This window comes from Dipodomys spectabilis, unplaced genomic scaffold (assembly GCF_019054845.1).
Source record: "Dipodomys spectabilis isolate Male_0828 unplaced genomic scaffold, ASM1905484v1 ptg000130l, whole genome shotgun sequence".
Classification (NCBI taxonomy): Eukaryota; Metazoa; Chordata; class Mammalia; order Rodentia; family Heteromyidae; genus Dipodomys; species Dipodomys spectabilis.
In genome coordinates this window covers 757,715-776,293 of record NW_024870807.1, presented here as the reverse complement: position 1 = coordinate 776,293, position 18,579 = coordinate 757,715, and the positions used below count along the sequence as shown (strand labels likewise).

Sequence of the window (18,579 nt, the reverse complement as noted above, 5' to 3'; positions counted from 1 at the left end):
CCCTATAGCCCACTGGTGATGGAATACATTCTGGAACCAGAACTGTATCTGTCAATACTGTGCTGAGTGCAGGGTCTGTCCTAGGATAATTTCCATCTAGATTTCCTCTCTACACTACTTCAGCAATACTGAGCACCTACTAGAAGACTGGGATTTTGCATGAGGCCACACTCCCAAAGGAGAGACAGCATTCGGTGTGGGTTTATACTTGACCTCTTTGTTTTGATCTAAAGATAATATGATAGCAATTTTTATACTTAGTATATTTCAGGCAGTTGCTCTAAGAGTTACATATGGAATAGCTATATCAAACCTATGAAATAAATTTTACAATTATCACCTCCTAGGCAAAACCCAAATGAGAAAATTGAGGTCCAAAGGGGGGTTGTCTAGTTACAATCTCTAATTTTAATTTGCCTAGAGTTATAGAAGTAGATTCAAACCTAGGTAATCTAACTCAATCTATACAATTAACCACTATGCCATCTTATTTAAGTTTACTCTGAGAGAAAACAACTTTCTTCCTGCTCAATATTGAGACCGAGGTCTCTTTGGAAAGAAGGTAGCACAAACAGCACAAATTTCACCCAGTGGCCCACGGCTATACACAGATTTCTCCTTCACCTCCCACTTTCACTCAAAGACAAATAGCTTCCTGCCCACTTTCACCAACACAAGCTGGCATTGGGACAGTAATCACAGAGTGGCTGGCATGCAATGAATCACAAAAAACATTTAAGGAGAAACTTCCTCTCCTTTCCCTAGGACCTGGGTTTCCATGGAATCATGATTCAATCTCTTTCACAGTATTTATTGTTCTGTCCTGGAGACTCCATTTCCCCTAATCAAGAATTACTCATCACTGTAGCCTTGGGGCCTAGCAGAGTACCTAGTACCAGGTAAGCATGCAATACATATTTGCAGAACCAACATGTGACTTTCATCAGTTATAGCAACAATAACACCATTGATGAGGCTTGAGTGCATTATCATCTGTAACCACCATCACTTCTGACATAGATGTGGCTTCTCCAGTTCTCTCTTAAGGGAGATTTCTTAACATAACATGGCCTGAATTTAAGCCTTCCTTAAAGATTTTTAAACTGATGAATGTCTTAGAAAACTAACTGGAAACCAGAGAGCAGATAATAGAAAAAGCAGTTAAGCAGGATTCCCTAGGATGGTGTTTTTCAAACATTAGTACCCATGAAGATTTTGCAAACATGATTACACTATAGCTACAAGTGATCAGTTTTTAGTGAAGGTTAGAAAGCTATTTTTTAATCTTTTCCCCAACAAATTGATGTGTTTAATTGGCTGTTGTACAATACACAGGACATGGCATGAAATTCGCAGGGTTCCAAGGAAGAAAACAGTTCTTGATGGCACTCAATTAGAATGAATACTGCCTCCATGAGAGAAGAATTTTCTTCAGTTCTTATTCACTGCTATATACTTGGAGTCTGGAACAGTGCTTGGAAAATAGTAAGCCCTTAAAAAATATTTGTCAAATAAATAAATGTCATTACCCATAAGAAGCAGACAGCAACTAATCACAATCAGAGACCTGCCACATCCACAGCTCTGCTAAAACCCACGTGTTGATTTTATAAATAAGATGTGCAGAAATCAATTGGCCTTTGTTCCCCATAAAACTGTTCAAGTAATGACAGTAACAATGGTAATAACATTAACAACACTTGCCTCCTTAAGATAACTTGCTGTATCTTGGAGAAAAAAAGGTAACTCTATCTCTTGACTCATTTAATCCTTGCTCTAAATTTATACAATGTTTCAATTCCTACACATTTATGAGGAGGTTTTATGGAGTTATCAGGTTTTATGGAGTAATCCGGTTTGGAGACACAAAAGACATTCTTCCATTCAGGGCAGCAGAAATCAGAGCCTGCAGTTATTAAAGAAGGGACAGATACATTTTAAAAGGACATCAATGGCAATTAGCAGACCAGCACTTCACATTGTCTCCTTCCCTCTTGCTTATTCCTCATGCCCACCCGAACCCTACAAAGCTCAGCTGTTGTGCAGATAGCCAGTTAACTTACAGCTGCCATAATTCCTAGTGCCCAATGAGCTAACTCTGCCAGAAAACACATCCTTTCTCTGGAACTGAAAGATACCACCCAATATGATCAGGTGATGTGGTCACAGGTTGTCCCTGTGGATAACTACATCAAATAGTCCCAGAGCCCATCCCCAAGGCCAATGGCTCCACTTTTTATGACCACAACTCCTTATAGTGAAAAGAAGTTTGGGCCCAAATTCCAAGTCACCAAGGCTCATCCCTGCACTAATATCATATCAAGACACAGAAGGAAGCCAGGAAAAGGCCTGGAGCTGGTATGACACACTTAAGACCACATTAGCTTCAGCTTTCCTCTTACCAGGCTGAAATCTATCCCCTTATTTGGAGGCACGTCCCTAGAGAGGCCTTTATGACCCTTTCTACCTCCACAAGTTTTTCTTCACCAAGCTCTATTTCACTTCTAATAGTGAAGTAAAGGAACTCAGAAATGACTGTCTCAAACAAGAGACCATGCCTTAGCTCTGGTCTCAGCCTGGTAATCTGCTCTTCATGTTCCCAAGTCAGCCTGTGTACAAAGCATCTTTTCTTGCTTGGTCTGTTAACAAAGGACAGGGTGCCATCATGGGCCTTAAACATCTAAGCAATAATAGCTAATTGCAAAACTGGACTGAACTCATTTGTCAGTTTTGAGTATAATCCAGGATGGCTACAGGTGAAAGGAGAGACCAAAGAATGGTCTATCAGAGATCTCTCCTTCCTTTCAGTGCCCAGTTTCTGCCCTTGGAGAAGTTAGATGAATAACTAACTTTCAGTTTCAAAGTTTCTTCCCTTGACAAAGTTAGGGGAAAAAAAAGAGATAGTATCCTCTTCATAATTAAGAAGGAACACAAAGTACTTATAAACACAAGGATGGGTCAGGGTAAGTTCTTCCACTCAGTATGTCTGAATGCCACAAATTTTTTCTTTGCAATTTAAATTTTATTGTAAAGGTGATATACAGAGGGGTTACAGTTAAATAAGTAAGGTAATCAGTACATTTCTTTTTGAACAGTGTTACGCCCTCCATAATTTTATCCCAATATCCCCCCCAACCCCTTTTTCCCCATGTTGTAAAGTTCATTTCCAACATGGTGTCCAAGAGAATCACTGTTGAATTGGTTCACCCTTTGTCCCACATTTCTGTGATTTCCCCTTCTATTTCTTCAAAGCATATTAACTTATGTATGAGACAAAGGGTACACAAATAAAAAATAGTGACAACAGGGAATAAACCAAAGAAGAAAAAAAGAAATCACTGCAAATAGTACAATTAAAAAAATCCTTGTTTCCATTTCTCGGAGTTCATTTAGATAAGCATCAATTTTTTGTGCCACTTCCGGCTTTTTTTTCCTGCTTATGTGGTGCTGAGGAATAGAACCCAGGGCCTCATGCATGCAAGGCAAGCACTCTACCACTGAGCCACCTTCCCAACCCAGATAAGCATCATTTTATATGGTCATATGCACATTGCTATTGAGCCATTGTGACCCTCTCCTAAGACTATCTTCCTTTGTGCTCAGTGTGTGAATACTTGAGTGCTGTTTAATGAATCATGTCCAAGTGTACTTTTTGGGGTTTTTTTGGGTCCGGTTGTGAGGCCTGAACTCTGGGCCTGGGCGCTGTCCCTCAGCTCTTCAGCTCAAGGCTAGCACTCTACCACTTGAGCCACAGTGCCACTTCCAGCTTTTTTCTTTTTGCTTATGTGGTGCTGAGGAATCGAACCCAGGGCCTCAGGCATGCAAGGCAAGTGCTATACTACTGAGCCACCTTCCCAGCCCCTGTCCAAGTGTACTTATTTGTCTTTTACTATCCATCGGAATAATGTGTAGATTTATAGATTAATTCTAGTTATTACAAATGAGGGAAACTATGCAAACCTATGTTTCTTTGGGTCTGGCTTACCTTGCTTAATATAATTTTTCCCAAGTAGTTCCATGTCCTTATGAATGGTACAGTATGATTCTTTCTGATAGATAAGTAGAATTCCATTGTGTATATATACTATATGTTCTTGATACTTCATCTACTGAGGGGTATCTGGGTTAATTCCGTATCTTGGCTATGGTAAACAATGCTGCAATGAACATAGTTGTGCTGGTAGCTTTAGTGTAGCCTTGTGTGTGTTATATTGAATAAATATCCAGGAGTAGAATTGCTTGATCATAGGAAAGCTGTATGTTTAGTCTTTTGAGGACCCTTCATACTGATTTCCAGAGAGGGTGAACAAGATTACACTCCTATCAACAGTGTATTAGCATTCCCTTTTGGCCATATCTGTTATTATTAGTTTTCTTGTTAAGGGCCATTCTAACTGGGATGTTGTTTTGATTGGCATTTCTTTTATGGCCAGAGATGTTGAGCATTTCTTTATGGGTCTATTGTCCATTCTTACATCTTCAAGAAGTCTCTCTTTAAGTTTTTAGCCCATTTATTAATTGAGTTGTTTCTTTGAGAATTTGGTTTTGGGGGGTTAATTTTTTTAGCTCTTAAGTATGTTTTACCTATGACGCCCTCGTCTGATATATATTGAGTGAAGATCTTCCATTCTGTGTGCCTTCTACTTATCTTGCTAACTATGTTCTTTGTCTTGCAGAAACTCTTCAGTTTGATGCAATCCCATTTATCCAGCCTTTCTTTGATTTGTTGTGCTTCTGGATCACCAAGTAGCCATAGTGTTTCCCCTATCCCTTCCTGTAATATATTGAGGTCTTATATTGAGGTCTTTGATCTATTTGGAATTGATTCTGGTGCAGGGTGAAATGTAAGGATCTAACTTCAGTTTTCTGCACGTGTGTAGCCAATTCTGCCAGCTCCCATTGTTAAAGAGGCCGTCTTTCTTCTCTCTCGTATTTCTTTTTCTTTTTTTTATTGTGAAAATACTGTACAGAGGGGTTACAATTACATGGGCAAGATAATGAGAACATTTCTTATCAAGCATTGTAGCCTCCTCCTTTGTTTCCCCTTCCCATCCCATCCTCCTCCCACCCCCCCACCCAACCCTCCTCTTCTCTCCTATATTTCTGACTCCTTTATCAAAGATTAGGTGGCTGTAGGTCTGTGGGTTCTTTTCTAGGTCTTTGATTCTATTCCATTGGTCCTCAAGTCTGTTCATGTGCCAGCACCAAGCTGTTTTTGTAACTACGTGAATGCCATGCACTTTTCTAGATGCCAAGGGCATAGAGTGAACATAGTGGCCTGGTCTTTGGTTGGAATGCAGAATGCAGGAAACAGCTAAAAGTTGCACAGGTCTGGGTGCACTGTGTGTGTGTGTGTGTGTGTGTGTGTGTGTGTGTGTGTGTGTGTGTTAGCCACTGTGCTATTAACTGTTCACCACTGCCACATCCCCATGATAAATTAGTTCAGAATCGAGAGACATATAGTTTCTGTGATACTTATAATAGTGTGTAGCATAGTTGCATGCACATTGTAAATACTCAATAAATAACTGTCAATTGCTAAGCTAGATTATGCTGATTTGTCTGTTTTGTATAATCCAGAAGACTACATGCAAAGAAGAGATCATGGAGAAAATTTCAGTGTGCTAGTCTTAGAAATGAGTAGATCTGTACAAGTTACTTACATAAACTGATACCTAGGGCTCAGGTCAAAGTTCTAATGCTGGTTAGCTTAAAAAATAAAATCTATTCATTACAAGTTCTAGGTTCTAACACACTAACTTTGAAGCCTTACCAGAGATACTTGAGAGTCATCAAGTGGTGATAATGGGTGTGACAGAGAATATCAAGATGGTCAACAGATAGTTATCTTGCCAATAAAAAAGGTGTCCTGGGCATTGGACTGCTGAAGCTCCATGTGAGAAACACATGTTTATAAAGCTATCCTGATTTTGGCAGAGTCATTTTTAACTGGAATTAAGTAATACCAAAGTCTTTCCTAGGAAATTGAACTAGATATTTCTGTCCTTGGCACCATTTACAGGCTACTTAAATGAACTTATCTATAGTAAGTCTTTCAGATTCCTAAAATTTAGGGAGCTATAAGTGTACAGCTTTCATTCACAGGTCACATTCCAACCAGGGGTACAATACTCAGAGATAGTATAATGGAAGACATGTAAGATAAGGGTAGAAAAGATACGTTGGGAATTTCTAGAAACAAATAAACTGGACCATTTGCAAAACCAGAAAGGAATAAACCTTACCAAAGCAATGCAGGAATGGCACGGCTGCAACTTAGTGAAGGCTTCACTTAGAACACCCCCTTCACCAAGCCAACTGTCCTGACAGGCTCAGGCTTCCATTCTTGCTGTGTGATTTCTATCCTTGCATAAATCTCACCACTGTGATCCTATCTTCCATGAGACCTGTGCTACAGCCATGCTGGGGCCAACACTATGCCCTTGAACTTCCAAATCTATGAGTAAATCAAACTTTCCTCTTCATTAAAACACCCAGCCTCAAGTATTTTGTTTGAGTCAGGGGAGATGGAGTAAATATAACACCAAAAGGAACTAAAAACATGTTACTTAAAGACTGCAAACATAGCAGGTGCCAGTGGTTCACACATGCCAATCCTAGCTACTCTGGAGGCTGAAATCTGAGGATTGCCATTTGAAGTCAGCCTGGGCAGTTTCAAAGCTCATGAGACTCTTATCTCCAATAAACTATCCAAAAAGCCAGAAGTAGAGCTGTGCCTCAAGTGGTAGAGCATGAACATTGAGCAAAAGGAGGTCAGGGATAGCATCCAGGCCCTAAGTTCAAGCCCCAGGACTAGTTCATGCATGCACATGCACGCATGCACACTCACACACAAACACACACACACACACACACACAAATTCTAAACATGAATATTCACAGGAACATTATTAATAAGGCACAAAAGTAAAACAACCCAAATGTTCACTAACTGATGACTAGATAAATAAAGTGTAAATATAATGTAGATAATAATATAAATCATACAACAGAGTATTATTCAGCAGCAAAAAGGAATGCAGACTGTACATGCTGTAACCCAGATGTACCTTGAAATCATTATGGTAAATGAAAGAAGCAAAGCACAAAAGACCGCATACTGTGCAGTTCTGTTTATAAAAAATGTTCAGAATAGGCAAATCTCAAGAGACAAAGAGTAGATTAGTGGCTGTCAGGGACTATGGAGAGAAGAAAAAATTAAGAATGGTTATTAACAGACACAAGGCATCATTTTGGGGTCATAGAAATATTCTACAGTTACATAGTAGTGATAGTATCATATATAGAAAGTAAAATGTATACATTAAAATGGTGAATTTATGTTGGATAAAAATTGCACTATGTGAGCTGCATCTCAATTAAAAAAAATCTAATGGCCTTACTTTTGTCTTACCTTTTGTATCTTCACATTACATAGCACAAAGTTAGAACCACTGTTTTAAAGTTAAAAAATACAGTTAATTCTCTAAGTGTTCCTCAGCTCTGTTTTATCCTTTATACAGCTTCCTGCTCACTCTAAATCCTCACACACATATACAGTCAAGTCAAGACCAAGATGAAAAATAAGCTAACTTTGGGTAATGTTTAGAAGCTTTTAGTTTCTATTTTTAATATAATTACAGTCTGGGTAAAGCTTCTATTATCCAACAATGTAGCTCAGTATAAGGGGTTTTCCATACCACAACAATCCTAGTCTACCAAGTCATCTACAATTAAATAGTTTCCTGAGCAGGTCAAAGCCAACTCTGTAGTGCTAACAAAGGGCTCCACCACTTTCTTTACCATCACCTCCTTCTAGGAACTTCTGACATTCTTATCCTCAGATAAACTCTGACAATGGAGGCTTAACACAGTCTATTATATAGCATCCCATTCAGCATTTCTCTCTCTCTCTCTATCTCTCTCTCTCTCACACACACACACACATACACGCACGCACGCACGCACACACACACACACACACATACACACACACACTGCCTACTGGATAAAACTACCTTGTTTCACAAAGTATAGTCATGACACTTGTTAGTTACCCCTGTAGAAAAACAGCTTCATGGTCTCAATGCCATTGGTCTAAAGTTCATAGGAAACTGGAGAGAGCTTTAAGTAGATTACCCTCATGACAGTAAGCAGTCATATAGCATCTAGTGATCTAGCCATTGTTGAAATAAATTACCACTGCTATGAGGTTTCATTGAAAAAAAAAAAGGTAGGAATAAACATAACCTACTCAATGAACATTATATACTTTCATCTTGTCATCTTAGAAACATTGCTCAGTCATAGGAACAAATCAAAGTTCATGAGCTATAATACCTAAGCTAATACTAAAACAGTCACAATTCTGAGACACTAAAATAGACACCAATTTTTGTGTGTGTGAAAAAACCTCTAGCATTCCATTAACCTACATCATTGAAACTGAACAAGCAGAATCAAAATGTATGATTCTATTCTGACATGTTCAAACAAGGCCCATTTGTTTATGATCTAAAATGCTCTATTTTTATTTCATGAAAAACAACACCTTCCAATTTTTCAGCAATCTGGGTAAGATAATAAGGATGGTGTAGAATATAAATGAAGTCACTTTTTAAAATATTTTATTTAGAAAAACAACTCAGGCATGAACATCAGACTGTACCTTTTTTTTGGTGCATGTTTCAAATGATAATTCCTTCCACTGTCACCATTAAATCTTAATCCATTCTAGCTCCTTGCATGGGTCATTGAGTCTATATGTACTGCTGTTATTTTAAAATGTTTCCCCTTGGTAGGGAAAGAGGAGGAGAAAAGATGTTGAGAGCCAGATGGGCCTCTTCACAGTTCATTTATCAAACCTAATACGCTGAGCTCCACCCTCCTCTCTCTCACTATTGCGGTTAAACTTCCATATAATTTGGTAATCATTTTCATTATCAAGACTGACCCTAAAGCAGCCGATCCTGGGATACACAGTCCTTGCAGCTGCTCTTTTCCTGCCTTTTCCTACAGTAGACCCTAAGAACCTTTGAGTTTATTAGCTGCAGACTGACCTTTGGGCTGTGGAGGTCAAGAAGGGGTCAGATCAGAGGGCTTGCCCAGTTCTTTAAAAGCTATAACAAGCTGTCCATCAGGCAGAGTGGACTGTATAAACAAAGCCAAATCTTCAGAAATTCTGTACCACTTCTGTTAACACTTACCCTGCATTCACACAGCGGCTCCTGAGGTACTTTGGATCATTCAACTCTGGGGAAGTGAATAGACAGCCCTAATAAGCCTATTTGGAGAGAGCTGTTTATAGGATTACCGAGTTTGGGGAAGGAAACCCACAGCACTCAGATGTGCCTCTGGAATCACAGGGTTGTGTGACACTGTGACAAACTCGGTTACCCCGAGTCGTTGCAGAATTGACACTTTGTTCAAGAAGCTAAATTACAGGGAACATATGTGTTTGGTTTCAGAGATGCTAGTAAATCCCAACAATGGCTCGGCATCTGGCCTAAAAGAGGTACAAATATTTTATAACTAAGTTACAAGTTTCCCTGAAAATATTCTCCTTGATATCATGATCACAAATGAACCTGCTGTTGAGAGGGCTTATTATAGTAGACTTATGCTCAAGTTATTGCCAGCTGCATAGTCTCAGCTGACCTAAATTTCTTGAAGTTGTATAGTTCATAATGCATCCTCAAATGTGCAATAGAAGATAATTAGAATCATCTGTATGTAACTTTCAGAGGAAAAAATTTCTATTATCTAATCTAACTGATCCCCTGATAGCTTTGATGAAAGTAAAATGCTGTAACCTATTGCTTGGCCTTTGGTGAGTGCTAATTATTTTCTGTCAAAGCACATTTTTCCTTGTGTAATTCCAAAGTACACAATAGGCCAATCTCTGAAACACAGGCAGCAAGGGAAGCACTGCCGTGGATGTTTTATAACTTTCACCACTACATGCTGGATGCTAACCGAGCCTTTGCCCTGCTCCAGACAGCCAGATGACGCTTTGATGAGGAAGAGAGAGGGATATGGTGACCGTCTGTTTATACAGATCATATGGATGAGTCTTTTAGATAGGGAACTGGGATGGGAAACATCAAATGAGGGTGAAAAGGGGAGCGGGAAGGATTATGGTTATTTAATACTCTGAGGACACTTTGCCTCCTGAGCTCTCAAGACATCGCTCTCTTGAAATTTTCTTTCAGGTGTTTGGTTTTAAGGGAGTCTGCACAATGTCAGTGGCTGAGCGCTTTCTTTTCTCCTCCCCTACCACAAAGGACTTGAGAATTTTTGTTTCAGATGCTAGACTACATCAACTTCAACACTGGCTCCAGCTCCTGATTAAATTGTTAGCAGTAAGGGCCAGAAATGCTGAGACCAGACTCCTGTTAAACAGGCCATTTTGGCCACATCGTTTGATGATTTGGAGTCATAGGAAATTACTGTTAACAAACCAAATGCACTCAACAAAAGAAAGCCATTCTCAACATCCACATCTCCTGCTGTCTCTGGAGGAACCCAGAGGGAGATTGCAGGGAATTCATTCTGCTTCCCCTTCCTATTTTATAAGAATCACCATGGGGAAGCTAGAAAATGTCAGAGGTAAGGAAACCTTTTTGGTTCCCCTACGCTGATATTCTATAATATAATATAGATATGCATTCTCTAATAAATACAGCATTTAAATTATAATACAAAGGATATTTTTAAATTACTTATAAAATGTTCAATTGGAAATCAGCCACTAATGCAGTTGAAATGGTGTCCTTTATTATGACCACATTGTGAAAAGAGGAAAAATACTGGGAATTTTTAAATGATTGTTTAAACGTAAATCGGAATTTACAGATAATAACATATTTGAAGAAACAGCTTTCTGATATCTGATCAAAATCAATCGCTCATACTGTCTTTTACTTTGGAAAACACTCTCCAGCCTTGTTCAGAAAAATCTATTTTTATGATAATTATTACTAGCAAAGCTATCAATTATTGTAAATTCTGTTGTATGAAGTCACTTGGAGAATATTATGGCTATTAATAAATATTCTTGACACCCAGGCATATAGAATTTTTATGTGCCAAATAAGACTCTGAGACAAAATACAGTATAATCTTCCTAATTCCTCTCCCTCTCACTTAGAGACAGATGATAATTCAGTAATTTTTACAAACTACAAGCAGCTCTAACCTTTTGTATATCAATTGTTTATCAAAAATGAACAGGGCACCATGACATAAACTATGCAAGCAACGATTCTACAAAAATGTATGTCTTATACAAATTTTCTACCAGTAACAGCTTCCTAACCATAGTATCTCTATGTAGAAAAACTAGCAGAAGTAATTTCTACTTGGTCAATTCTAAAAATGGGGTAATAAACAGACTCTACATTCAAATAATCTGCCCTTCCTCCAGTGACAGTTATTGTGTGGATTTCCCAAGCGTTGATTTGCCCTAACAAAACAGGAATGCAAATCTTTTTGATTGCTGATTGAATGGGGCTCTTCAGCTTCAGGTACTTATATTACATTATGCTCAAGATGCAAACATGTATGCTGAATGTTACACTCAGGGATAAATCACACTCACATACAGACTACGTCATGGGTCATTACAATGAATGTAGGTTACCACGGGCAGGAAAGCTAACTTTAGCTGAAAAGGTCTTCAGCTTACTTATTTTTCATGGCCCCTCAAATACCAGGTGTAAGGAAGGACTTAGCCAAATATAGCTCTTGTTTGTCAGAGACAACAAATCCCATTTCCTAACAGAACTAACCTGGCATGCCATTCCCTCCTCAGGTTCTGGCGTGTGGTGAGTGAGGCCAGGATGGCAGTCAGGATTTCATTCCTTTGTTCCACGGGGAGCCCCTCTCTTTTCACTTCATGAACCACAGCATTTGTCTACAAGAAATGATCCAAAAGAGAAAAGAAAAAGTGAAAAATTAATAATAAAAAAGCCCATAAGCAAATAAGGACAGTAAATCAATGGCTTTTTTATTACAGTTCCCCTGCTAACAAATCAATACAGTAAATGATGGTCAAAAATGGCCAGCATATATTTTGTGTCTAATCAATGTACATGGCACATAAGGTAAACTCCAAAGCTCCATGGCCTAGAGTAACACATCAAGATACTGTGAATTCTCTCTCATTTTCTCAGCACACCAATGATTTTTTTCCCTGGGAATTGCCTACCATGAGCTATTATTAGATATGATTTTCACGTACACTTCTCTGTGAGTTGTTGGGTTTGCCTTTTTAAAAAAGAGCAGGCTCTGACTTTTTCTCTGTTTCCTGCCACCCAGCTGAGGCCTTCCACTCTGCCTCTCTGATTTGAATCATTACTTTCAATTTCTACCCAGGCCAGTGATGGGGGAGCTGGGGGAAAGGAGCAAGATTTACTTGTTTCCTTGCTTCTTGCAAATCAAGATCTTAAAAATTACCCAGAACATGATAGCTCAGCAAACACCTTAAGATTATGTTGCTTTTAAAGTTAGTCTAGCTTCTTTAGAGATTTTATAAATGAAGCAATGGCTAAAGGGAATGAAATTATTACTTTTTATGATCTGATCATTCAATATATTCCTCATCTAATTGATGTTTAAAGAGCAGATTCATAATTTGGTTCTCGTTGTTAACTCCTTGATAGCATCGTATAGTATTTACATAATATCTTCATGATCACCTGAGACAAGGTATAGTGTCTATTATTTCTACTGCATATATCCTTTTGTCCAGAAAGAGATCCAACTACCTTCTTAGGAAAGTTTTTATCTGTAAATTTAAAGAGACGATCAACCAAGGTGTTCTTTCCTCCACTATCAAGAATGTGAACCAGGTTGCCTTGATTCCCTTTTCCAGGACTTTAGACTCTTGATAGGAATGACAAAGAGAGTGGGGGAAAAAATCCAGTGACACCAGGCACTGGTGGCTCACACCTGTAATCCTAGCTACTCAGGAGGCTGAGATCTGAGGATCACGGTTCAAAGCCAGCCCAGACAGAAAAGTCTGTGAGACTCTTATCTCTAATAAACCACTAGAAAACCAGAAGTGGCGCTGTGGCTCAAGTGGTAGAGTGCTCACCTTGAGCTGAAGAGCTGAGGGAGAGCGCCCAAGCCAAGAGTTCAAGCCCCACGACTGACCAAAAAAAAAAAAAAATCCAGTGCCAATTTATCAATATCCTTGCTAGTATCATCTATGGTTCTCAAGGTGTTGCTGGTTTCCTGAATTTTCTCAATTCAGATGATTCTCTTTTCCACTGATGGTTTCAGTTAGCCAATATTCTTTTAACAAACTCATTAGAATCTGTTTCTGATGCTCAAAATCAAAACCTTTAGTTGACACAAGGAGAAAAGGCAGGAAGTATTATCTTAAAAGGATCCAAGATTATTAGAGTAACACTAGCCAGGAAAAGAACTTTGACTTTCACCTCTTAGTTCCACTATGACATTGACTACACTAGGGGATGTAAGTGGTTGGCTACTCAATTAAGTTCTACAGAAACCTTTTCAGTCCCCTACCTAAGAGAGGAATGATCACTTTCTTTAGATAATGCCAATCTATGATCCCAGGATCCAGGGGTTACAAATTCAAATACCATCTAGCGCCAGGTACATAGCATGGATGAGTCAAGCCAAGGTTGCCCAAAGAGAACACACACTCATCTAGAATGGCAGCCACTATTTAGCTTTAGCTAATTTTGCCATTCAGAATAGCGTACTCGTAAATTTTCAAAATGAATTTAAAATCTTTTTGTGGGAGGGAATTTAAATGTGAAAACTCCTGATTTAAAACGACACATGGTCTCCCTGATATGTGGATGCTACAAGAAAGAAAGAAAGAAAGAAAGAAAGAAAGAAAGAAAGGAAGGAAGGAAGGAAGGAAGGAAGGAAGGAAGGAAGGAAGGAAGGAAGGAAGGAAGGAAGGAAGGAAGGAAGGAAGGAAGGAAGGAAGGAAGGAAGGAAGGAAGGAAGGAAGAAAGAGGAAGGAAGGAAGGAAGGAAGGAAGGAAGGAAGGAAGGAAGGAAGGAAGGAAGGAAGGAAGGAAGGAAGGAAGGAAGGAAGGAAGGAAGGGAGAAAGAAAACTCCTGGTTTTGTAAATACTGGAAGTTAGTTTTTGTTTCTTGGGTTTTTTTTGTCAGTCGTGGGACCTGAACTCTGGGCCTGGGCGCTGTCCCTCAGCTCAAGGTTAGTGCTCTACCACTTGAGCCACAGAGCACCTTCCAGTTTTCTGGTGGTTAATTGGAGAGAAGAGTCTCACAGACTTTCCTGGCTTTGAACCTCAATATTCAGATCTTAGTTCCTGAGTAGCTAGGATTACAGCATGAGCCACTGGTGTCTGCCTTAGTTGTTTTTTTTTGTTTTTGTTTTTTTTTAGCCATATCTTCAGGCTCAGCTTCACAATCATTCTAGTACATCTTCATGACTCCTGCCATGTTGGAGACAAGCTACACAACACTGAGTATTTTTCTTTAAAAATCAGCCTACTGCCAGGCATGGTGGCTCATGCCTGTTATCCTAGCTTCCCAGTCAGCTGAAATCTGAGGATTGAGGTTTAAAGCCAGCCTGTGAAGGAAAGTCCTTGAGACTTTCAGCTCAAATTAACCCCCAGAAAACCAGAAGTGGTGCTGTGGCTCAAAGTGGCAGAGTACTAGCCTTGAGCACAAAAGTTCAGGGATAGCACTCAGGCCTTGAGTTCAAGTCCCATGACCAAAAAACAAAACAAAACAAAACAGTCTATTAAAAATATGAATATATTCACTTTACAAGAAAAAAAAAAAAGGAAAACAGTTGTGCCTATCACAAATGTGAAAGGCAATAAAAGTAATTCTATATAAAAGAAAGGTACATGTTTATGTCATTCTAGATAGGTATTATTGGTTGCTGAAGGCCCTAAGGCTGAAATGTGTTCCCTCTTTGTAAAAGAAGATGTTAACAAATGCTAAAGAATGCTAAAGACATGCTGAATCCATCAGGAGCTGAAGAAGGAATGACTTTCTCACTGTGGGCTTCAATATATGCACTATCACCCAGATATCCCCAAAGTTTCACATCCTACACTCTACATGCAGTGACCTACTGCAGTGGTTTCTCAACACTTTGCAGATAAGCCTATTTCCCATCAAATGTATTCTTACATAGAACTCCAACGTACACAGCACACAAAAGCAGACCTGCTGCCAGTGTACTTATCATGGATCTCCTCAAACTTTCAAGGCCCAAATGGAACAAAATTTGCTAACCCTAACTCCATGGCATTCCAACAGCACTTAACTTCTTAGAAGTTTATACACTGCGGATAGGAATATACTGTCATATTGATAGGCAGCATAATAGTTTCTTAAAATTAAGTGTATATCTAACATATGATCCAGTGTGGTTAATCTGGATGGTCAACTTAGATTGAGGGATACCTGGGAGATGAGTAAAACAATCTTTGAGGGTGTTTGGGAGAGCATTCCAAAAACAAATAAATCACGAGGAGTCTGAAATAATTAAGTTAAATCCATAGATGGATTCAAAAGTTGAACAGACTATTGTGAGATGGTGAAGGAAGGACTTAAAGGAAGTAGATCACTGGTGTTACGACTTTGGAGGTTGTATCTTGGCCTTGGACACTTTCTGTTACTTCTCTCTGCTTTCTGGCTACCATGAAGGGAGCAACTTTGCTCTGCCATGCCCTTCCACCACCAGCCATGTTCTGTTCCCCCAAAATGGAGCTAACCCAACACGGATTGAAACATCTGAAAGTACAAACCAAAATGAACTTTTTCTCCTTTTACACTGTTGCTCTCAGATATTTGTCACAAAAGTGAAAAGCTAACTAATATACCCAGGAAACTCATTTGTAGGAATTTATCTAAAGAAGTCCTTCACAGTATCAATGGATAAACACATACATGGTATATCCACATAGCCGATTAATATTCAACAAGAAAAGAACAGAGAAGGAACGGATACATGCAACTACTTGGGTGAATCTCAAAAGCCAATTTCAAACAGCTAAACATTGCATGATTGTATTTATTTGACATTCCAAGAGAAGCAATCCTATAGTAACACAGAATATAACAATGGCTGTAAGGAATTAGGATGGATTTGAGACAACACATGGGAGTTTGGGGATGATGTATCTATTCTATGTCCTGATTGTGACAGTGATTACATCAGTTTAAACATATGTCAAAGTTCTAGCCCCACAACTGCAAAAAACAAATGTCAAAACTCACAAATCTATATTTAAAAGATCAGTTTGATTACATGCAAATTTTTATACAATTCAACTGAAAATTTTCATTTCCATCACATTTTTTAAATATATATTTTCATTGTAAAGATACTGTACAGAGAGGTTTCAGTTACATGAACAAGGTAATGAGTCCATTTCCTATCTAGCATTGTTACCCTCCTTTGTTTTTCCCCCACCATCCATCCCCCAACCCCCACCTCCCCCCCCCACCCTGCACAAAATTGTAAATTTCATTTTCAACATAGTGTCTTGTACATCTCATTGCTACATTGGGTATCCTGTATCCTTATTTCAGCATTTTGTTATTTCCCTTCCCCTCCCCAAATTAGGAAAATGTATATACAAGATGCAGGACACTGGAATCAAATACAGTGACAACAGAGGTTGTACCATGGGGGGAAGAACATACAAAAAAACAAACAAATAAAAAACCACATTCCATCACATTTTTAAGACAGAAGGACTGCAAAAAACAAATTTAATAGTAAACATACTTAATGAGTAAGTACTAAAGGTAATAGAGAAACAACCAGATTCTAAAAATAAATAATTATTAGTTTAATATTGAAGATAAGTGAACTTCTAGTCATCATTTAGGGTAAATTTACAGTAAAATTTAGAGTACAAGGAAGCTATTACACACAAGGAATCTCAGTGTCAAAAGAGCATTCTTCTTAGAAGGAAATTAGCAGCAATATTTTTCTTCTTCAAAGTGTTGGCTCTTTAAGGGGCTTCACCCAGGAAATATTAACAAACTATTTTTCCATTCATAGGCACACAGACCTATCTTCAAACAAGTTCTGAATTTTAAACAGTCTCCTATTTCTAAACACATTCTTCTTCTCCTCCCCTTAGAATATAGGGAAAGAAAGCCACAAGTTTAGGAAAAATACCAGCGGGTTACATTTCATTTAGTTAGTAATTCTTTTTCTGTAAAACAGTATGAAAATGCTGACCAGATCAGAAGGGGCTAGAATTTTTAAGGATGCTAGGTGTTCAAATCCCACAGTCACTTTCTAGCTGTGGTTTCCTTTCATGATGGCAAAAAGACAAGAGAATAGACTGTTCTTGCCTTATTGTATCTTCCATTCTGATTGCTATTGTTCAGTTGCATCTTAAATTCAGCTAATCTACCACATGCAAGGCTGTGCTCCTTTAACAAAAAGATACCTGCAAAAATTTCAAGAAGTCATCAGGTAGCCTATTAAACAGTCCCAACTATACAATGTCTATTTGTATCAGGACTCAAAGGCTCATCTCTCATCTGAACCATACAGTGGCCTCCAAACTGATCTTTCTATGTTGATCTTATCCCTTACATGAGTTTTCCTGCTTCAAGAGGGATCTTTTCAAAGTACAGGTCTGAATAAGTTACTTACTTTCAAATAACTCAGCATTACCACTAGTCACGACCTTCAAACTGTCCAGCATGAAAGTTCTGGTGTTTCAAAGAAGCATCTGACCAACACCAAGGAGATGAGTCCCTTCTGAAAGAGGGTACCTCAGTTCTTATATGCTTCAATTATTAGCATTTACAGGAAATAAAAATGATTTTTTTTTCCTGAGCCTGGCAAAATGAAAAAAATAAAACCATCTTCTTGATACAAATAACTGTTTCCTCCTCAAATTTTATCTCCTGCCATCTTCAATTCCACAAAAAGATCATTTTCTGAACACACATGGTTATTCTTTACCATACAGTTACCAGTATCTTGTTATATCATTTGCCAATAACTACTGACTCTTTAAAACCCTTCTCAAATACCATTGCTTTCTCTGAGGCAAACCCTTGTGCCCAATGATCACTGCTCCACCTCTATGTAGCCACAGCCAACTGTACTTTATTCATCAGGATTTCTCTGTATCTGTTCACTTGGATGTTTCTTCTTCCAGAAGGTTAGCTCTCTTAGGAGAGTGTCCATGCCCATTTCCAAGGGTTCTAGCATGCCAACATGCCATCAAATAGACTCTGACAGATGCTTTGGAATGACCTGTGAGACTAAGTCCACTGAAGCAAATGATCAAGCCATATTCAAAGCCCAATGGAGTATCACAATAAGCTTTGGTTTGACTCAAAGAATTCTAAGAAAATTTGTAAAATTATTAAGCAACATAGCCAAGAAAAATAAGTATATGCCCTCAATAGGTGACCACTTAGAAGGGAAATACTCAATAGGATGTGCCTAAAAATGCATACTTACCCTGTAAGTTACCTCATTTAATCTGTATCACTTTTCCCACTGGACTGGCAACATATAGGATCACTGAGAATATCTCAGAGTCTCTAGTTCTTCCTGATTTAAATCTTTATACACAAA

At 38.6% G+C, this 18,579-nt stretch overlaps 1 protein-coding gene across 1 annotated transcript in view; it reads right to left on the bottom strand.

Annotated features, from left to right (window-relative positions):
• The window catches only part of Fto (FTO alpha-ketoglutarate dependent dioxygenase), a 388,710-nt gene that overhangs the window by 153,331 nt on the left and 216,800 nt on the right, over nucleotides 1-18,579 (bottom strand). The window contains exon 8 of the mRNA XM_042689921.1: nucleotides 11,790-11,914. Within this exon, the coding sequence (XP_042545855.1) occupies nucleotides 11,790-11,914 (125 nt within the window). The remainder of the gene's footprint in view (nucleotides 1-11,789; nucleotides 11,915-18,579) is intronic.